The 7500-nt window shown below is 34.4% G+C and overlaps 1 protein-coding gene across 2 annotated transcripts in view; it reads right to left on the minus strand.

The window, feature by feature from the left end:
- plcb1 (phospholipase C beta 1) overlaps positions 1-7500 on the minus strand; it is a 174358-nt gene that overhangs the window by 25730 nt on the left and 141128 nt on the right. For both annotated transcript variants that reach the window (XR_012393186.1, XM_073928037.1), the window contains exons 20-22: positions 4793-4957; positions 4611-4710; positions 3012-3116 (exon numbers count right to left, since the gene is read on the minus strand). Coding sequence is in view for 1 of the 2 variants with exons in the window: in XM_073928037.1 (XP_073784138.1) it covers positions 3012-3116; positions 4611-4710; positions 4793-4957 (370 nt within the window). In the remaining variant the exon portion in view is untranslated. The remainder of the gene's footprint in view (positions 1-3011; positions 3117-4610; positions 4711-4792; positions 4958-7500) is intronic.

Consider the following 7500-nt stretch of genomic DNA (forward strand, 5'->3'; position numbering starts at 1 on the left):
TAAACATATAATAAAATGCAATTAATAAACACAAGTAATACACAAAAGTATTTGCATAATATTCAAATTTGATGCAAAATGTTAAACTTTTAGTCATACTGCACGCCTACTTATGAGTTATATGTGTTACATAACATGCAGCTAAAGGCAAAATTGTTTATTTGAAATTAAAATCAGGGTGTATACAGGAACCAGAGGTTAAAATTCATTACCTTTTAAGACCTTTTTTTAAGACTCTTTCGATACATTTTGTCTGCATTTACACTGCACTGTTCAAGTGACTCAATTCCGATTATTTTCTCCCATGTGGCACAGATCGGATATGGCCCATGTACGTGTAAGCAGGAACAAATCACATGGATTCCGATTTACTCAAATCAGATTCAGGCCTTGTTCATATGTGGAAATTTATCCGATATGAATCGGATCTGTGTTCTTGTGTCTGCAGTGTAAGCAGGTAGATCGGATTTTCACCTGACAATGTGAGTCACGCGTCATTAAAAACCATAGCGAAGGACGTCAAGTCTGAGGCTTTCATTTCAGAACAGACTTCAGAAGAATACCAAACCTAAAATCTCATACACGAGGACTTAAACAGCGTTTATATCGTTATATAGCACAAGTATTTAAGCATGTTAATGAGAGAGAGAGAGAGAGAGAGAGAGCGCAATATCTGCCACATAACCAATATAAACTAATCTAAAACTAGTTCATAGCTACATCACGTGCATAAATCACACAACATTACATTAAGATGCCTAAATGTTTAAAAAAGCCTGTATATCAAAAGAAGATTTTTAAGGCAAGGCAAGGCAAACTTTATTTATAGAGCACAATTTAACACAACCGTAGTTGATCCAAAGTGCTTTACAATAAAATAAACTAGACAATAAAACTAAAAATAACTGGTATTAAAAATACAATAAAATATATTTAAAAGTAATACTAAAATATAAATAATACAAAAATAACATGCATGCATCAGTCAAAGGCAAGAGAGGGAGACTATTCCAGAGCCTTGGGGCCGCAACACTGAAAGCTCGATCACCCTTTGACTTGCAGCGAGACCGAGGGACAGACAAAAGAAACTGATCATGTGATCTTAAGAATCTACAAGCTGTATATGGCCTAATAAGCTCGCTGACATAGACCGGGGCAGAATTGTGCAAAGCTTTATAAGTGAAAAGAAGAATTTTAAAATCAACCCTGTATTTTATAGGTAGCCAGTGCAATGAGGCAAGGACAGGGGACATATGATCTCTTTTCTTAGTTCCTGTTATTAATCTGGCGGCTGCATTTTGGACCAACTGTAGCCGAGAGAGTGTTGACTGAGGTAGGCCAATATACAAAGAATTGCAGTAGTCTAACCGAGAGGACATTAAAGCATGGGTTACGATTTCTAAATCTATTTTAGAAAGAAAGCGTTTAACTTTTGCCACCAATCTAAGCTGGAAGAAACTGCTCTTCACAACCGCATTTAGATGTTTCTCAAACTGCAAGAGTGGATCAAAGATAACTCCGAGATTCTTGGCGTGATTGTGCAGATTGCCGATTAAGACCTCATCGCCACTTTATGTCACATTGGCAACATTTTAAATATATTCACTAAATACTGAGCAAGAAACTAATCCTAAACTAAAACATTACTCATATAAAAATGTTAATCCAGAAGGTTTTGCCTATGGAACAGCAGAAAGAATGGTTCTGCCTTTGTGTGATATCAAATATATCAGGATTTTACCAATTTCATAAACTACACAGAATCTCAAAACTTTAGCTTACAACTATAATTATACAACTGCTTAATCAAAAATGATGCAAAGTTTAATACCTTGTAACAGCATTTAAGACTTTTGAAGGGCCTTACATTTCTCTAAATTGATTCATCAACTTTTAATAATTTTTAAGACCCTGCAGACACCCTGTAAATTCATTGTGCATCTTCAAAATAATATGAATTAATAAATTATTCAAGTGATGTTTCCAATTTTTCACAGTATTTCCTATTCATTTTGTCTCCTGGAGAAAGTCTTATTCCTTTTATTTTTATTATTTTTTTTTATTTATTATTATTTTTTTTACAAACTGTTTTAGGGTCAATATTATTAGCCCCCTTAAGAAATTTGAAATAACAAATTTTTGTTTTAGAGTTTGCATGTTCTCCCTTGGTTTGCGTGGGTTTCCTTTGGGTGTTTCGGTTTCCCCCACGGTCCAAAGACATGCGGTACAGGTGAATTGGGTAGGCTAAATTGTCCGTAGTGTATGGGTATGAGTGTGCATGGATGTTTCCCAGAGATGGGTTGCAACTGGAAGGGTATCCGCTGTGTAAAACATTTGCTGGATAAGTTGGCGGTTCATTCCACTATGGCGACCCCGGATTAATAAAGGGACTAAGCCGAAAAGAAAATGAATGAATAAATGACTTTTTGTTTTGACTTGCTACAGAACAAACCACTGTTGCCTAATGACTTGCCTAATTAACATAGTTTCATCAATTAAGCCTTTAAATCGCACAAGGAAAAATTCACAGGGAGGCTAACAACTTCGCCTTCAACTAAATATTGAAAGGGCGGCACGGTGGCTCAGTGTTTAGCACTGTCACCTCACATCAAGAAGGTTGCTGGTTTGCATGTTCTACTGGTGCTCCTGTTTCCCCCCAGTCCAAACACATATTGCTATAGGTGAATTGAAGAAACTAAATTGGCCATAGTGTGTGTGTGCGTGTGAATGGGTGTTTCCTAGTACTGGTTTGCGGCTGGAAGAGCAGTTGTTGCGTAAACATATGCTGGAATAGTTGGCAGTTCATTCCGCTGTGGCGACTCCTGATAAATAAGGGGCTAAGCCAAAGGAAAAAGAATGAAGAAATATTGCAAATAACCCAAGTAAGTTTGGTGGTCTTAAAAACAGGCTTCGATTTTCCTACGCTTATGCACTGTATGACTTCACTTATATTCACAGCAGATCCTGAAAGAGTGTCAGATGGCAGGTGATTGAAGAAAATAATATCTCACCAGCGAATGTATCAGGCACGTAGTCTTTCACCTCGATATAGACGAATAAAGCAGGAAGAGTGAGCCCTTGATTCTTCTCATTTCTCAAACCAATGTAACGATAACCTGAGAACGAAAATGACTCAATTATGTGTTTATACAATACAAAAATATTACAGTAAAATACAGCATTTTAAAAATACAGTCAGTTGGGCAAGTGTTAATAGGCCATTTGGGTTAGTTTGATTGGCCATTTGGGCTAGTTTTGGGTAAGTTTGATTGGCCATTGAGCAAGTTTTGATTAGTTTGATTGGCCATCGGGTTGTTTTGGGTTAGTGTGAAAGGACATTGGGCTAGTTTTGGACTAGTTTGATTGGACACTAGGCTAGTCTTGGATTAGTTTGATAGGCCATGGGTTGTTTTGGGTTTGTATGATTGGCCATTGGGGTAGTTTTGAGTTAGTTTAATTGGCCATTGGGTTGTTTTGGGTTAGTATGAAAGGACAATGGACTAGTTTTGGGCTAGTTTGATTGGCCATTGGGGTTGTTTTGGGCTAGTTCGATTAGACATTGGGCTAGTTTTGAATTAGTTTGATAGGCCATTGGGTTGTTTTGGGTTCGTGTGATTGGCCATTTGGCTTGTTGTGGGTTAGTTTGATTGGCTATTGGGCTAGTTTTGGCTTAGTTTGATTGGCCATTGGGGTAGTTTTGAGTTAGTTTGATTGGCCAATGGGTTGTTTTTGGGTTAGTTTGATTGACCATTAAGCAAGTTTTGGTTAGTTTGATTGGCCTTTGGGTGGTTTTGGGTTAGTGTGACAGGACATTGGGCTAGTTTTGGGCTAGTTTGCTTGGACACTGGGCTAGTCTTGGATTAGTTTGATAGGCCATGGGTTGTTTTGGGTTTGTATGATTGGCCATAGGGCTAGTTTTGAGTTAGTTAGATTGGCCATTAAGTTGTTTTTCGTTAGTATGATAGAACATTGGGCTAGTGTTGGGTTAGTTTAATTGACCATTGGGTAATTTTTATCTAGTATGATTCGCCATTGGGCTAGTTTTAGATTGGTTTGATTAGCCATTGGATTGTTTTGGGTTAGTATGAAAGGACATTGAGCTAGATTTGGCTAGTTTCATTGGCCATTGGGTTAGTTTTAGATTAGTTTGATTGGGCATTGGGTTTGTTTGGGTTAGTATGAAAAAACATTGGGATAGTTTTGGATAGTTTGGATTGGTTTGATTGACCAATTGGCTTATTTTGGTTTAGTTTAACTGGCATTGGAGTAATTTGAGTCAGTCTGATTGACCATTTGGCTTGTTTTGGGTTAGTGTGATATGCCATTGGGGTAATTTTGTGTTAGTTTGATTAGGCTATGTTTTGGGCTACTTTTCATAGGCCATTTTGCTAGTTGTAGGCTAGTTTGATTGGCCATTAGGCTAGTTTCATTGGCCACTGGGCTAGTTTTAGGCTAGTTTTGATAGCCCATAGTGCTACATTTGGGGTGGTTTATGATTGGCCACTGAGTTTAATTGGTTATTGGGCTATTTCGGGCTAGCTTGAACTGCCATTAGGCTCGTTTTGTTGCAAAAACCTGGCAACATTGATTAGCCCTGCCGTTGTCCTCACCGGGGCGGATGGCGTAGACGGGAATGATGCGATGACCGATGAACTTTCCTCCCTCCTCAAACACTGCGATCCTCAGGGACGCCAACGTGGGCAGCACCACCTGACCAACACACAGCACAAAACCAGCGCTTATTTGACACACTCACTCCTCCAGGCACCAGCACTCCAGAAATAAACCATACTTTCTTGAAGACGATGGGCTCCTCATCCCACACCGGGTTGATGGCATTGCTCTGGGACGTCTTTGTCTTGAACGCTTTTCGTCTTGTGTCGACTGGAAGTCCAAACATGTCAATCTCCACATAAACGCCCACCTTCCTGTCAGTCAGAAACTGACCTGATATGATCTGTAGATCAAGATGAGCAGATATTAATAAAACACAACACTCAGGAGACAGTCTAATGAACATTAGTGACCTACTTAGAAAAACTCAACTACAGACACAACCAAATTATTTAACTACAGGTCTCTGAGGTATTTATACTGTACATTCTTCAGTGTATAACATGAATTTTATAATAAAAAACTCAACTACAGATACAACCAAATTAATTAACAACATGTCTCTTAGGTATATATGCCATACATTCTTCAGTGTGTGTAATGGATTTCATAATTAATGCTTTGTTTTGTTTTTATGTTCTATTTAACTAAAGTGCTGAAATGATCAAATTATTAGCAAAACCTCATTCATTCATTTTCCATCTGCTCAGTCCTTTATTTGTCAGAGGTCGCCACAGTATAATTAACCTTATGCAGGGGATGCCTTTCCAGCCGCAAACCAGTACTGGGAAACACCCAACTTAAATATATAAATTATTAGTAAAGCAAGTGAACCGTAATTTAACATAATGGACAAATGACATTTGTCTGGTAACAGGTGTATTTAAATAAGTTTATACTTACATTTAGAATTATTTACATGTAAAATTGATAAGCAATGCATTATTACCATCTAACACTAATCTAATAAAACTTGATTTTTGTGTTTTATTTTCATTGAACTTATAGTTGCATCAGATACATTTATTAATAAATACATTACATACTTTTTAAAATTAAATTAAATTAAATTAAATTATTCCCAGTAATGGGTTGTAGCTGGAAGGGCATCAGCAATGCAAAACATATGCTGGATAAGTTGTTGGTTAAATTCGCTGTGGCGACCCCTGCTGAATAACGGGACTAAGCCAAAAAAGAATAAAAAATTAAATTAAATTAAATTAAATTAAATTAAATTAAATTAAATTAAATTAAATTAAATTAAATTAAATTAAATTAAATTAAATTAACAATGCGGCTTGAAGGGCATCCTCTGCGTAAAAACTTGCTGTATTAAATTAAAAATTCCGCTGTGGCGACCCCGGATTAATAAGCCGACAAGAAAATGAATAAATGAAATTAAAATAAATAAAGGAAAATAATTGGATATTTTTTGACAAAACAAATAAAACCATAAATGAAAAAATGTACATCGAATATACATTTATATAGACATAACAAAAACAAACAAACAAAAAATGTAAATAAATAAATAAATAAATAAATAAATAAATAAATAAATAAATAAATGAATAAATGAATAAATAAATAAAATGTATTTATGGCTAAAAAGCTTGTATTTTTGACACAACAACAACAACAAAAAAACATAAACTGTGAAAAAACATAAACTGTAAAATAAATAAATATACAGTTGAGGTCAGAATTATTAGCCCCCTGAATAATTTTTTTCCCCAATTTCTGTTTAACGGAGAGATTTTTTCAACACATTTCTAAACAAAATAGTTTTAATAACTCATTTCTAATAACTGATTTATTTTATCTTTGCCATGATGACAGTGAATAATATTTAACTAGATATTTTTCAAGACACTTCTATACAGCTTAAAGTGACATTTAAAGGCTTAACTGTGTTAACTAGGTGAACTAGGCAGGTTAGGGTGATTAGGGATGTCATTGTATAATGATGGTTTGTTCTGTAGACTATCTGAAAAAAAAAAAAAAAAGCTTAAAGGGGCTAATACTTTTGACCTTAAAATGTTTTTGTTTTTTTTAATAAAAACTGCTTTTATTCTAGCCAAAATAAAACAAATTAGACTTTGACCAGAAGAAAAAATATTATCAGACATACTGTGAAAATTTTCTTGCTCCGTTAAACATTATTTAGGAAATACTTAAAAAAGAAAAAGGGGGGCTAATAATTCTGACTTCAACTGTATATATTTAGTAGGACTACATAGGACTATAATAGGACTATAAGTAGGACAAAAAAATGAATAAACAAACAAACAAAACAAATAAATATATAAATAAGGCAACGTGTTGGCGCAGTGGTTAGCACTGTCGCCTCACAGCAAGAAGGTCACTGGTTCGAGACTTGGCTGGCAGAGTTGGCATTTTTGTGTGGAGTTTGCATATTCTCCCCATGTTGGCAGAGAGAGTGCATGTAAGGGTTAATATGTTAAACATATGCTGGATAAGTTGGCGGTTTACTCTGCTGTGGTGAAATTAAATTAAATTAAATTAAATTAAATTAAATTAAATTAAATTAAATTAAATTAAATTAAATTAAATTAAATTAAATTAAATTAAATTAAATTAATTAAATTAAATTAAATTAAGGAAAATATTTGTGTGTATTTTTGACACAACAAACATAACTATAAATGTAAAAATGTAAATCAAATATATATATTTATATAGCCCTAGTACAAACAAACAAAATAAAAAAATAAATAAATAAATAAGATAAATAAAAAAAAAACATTTGATTGTTTTTTGACAACAAATAAAATAAATTAAATTAAATTAAGGAAAATAATTTTGTGTATTTTGGGACACAAGAAATAAAACCATAAATGTAAAAATTTCAAATAAATATTTATA

Source organism: Danio rerio, chromosome 17, assembly GCF_049306965.1.
Source record: "Danio rerio strain Tuebingen ecotype United States chromosome 17, GRCz12tu, whole genome shotgun sequence".
Classification (NCBI taxonomy): Eukaryota; Metazoa; Chordata; class Actinopteri; order Cypriniformes; family Danionidae; genus Danio; species Danio rerio.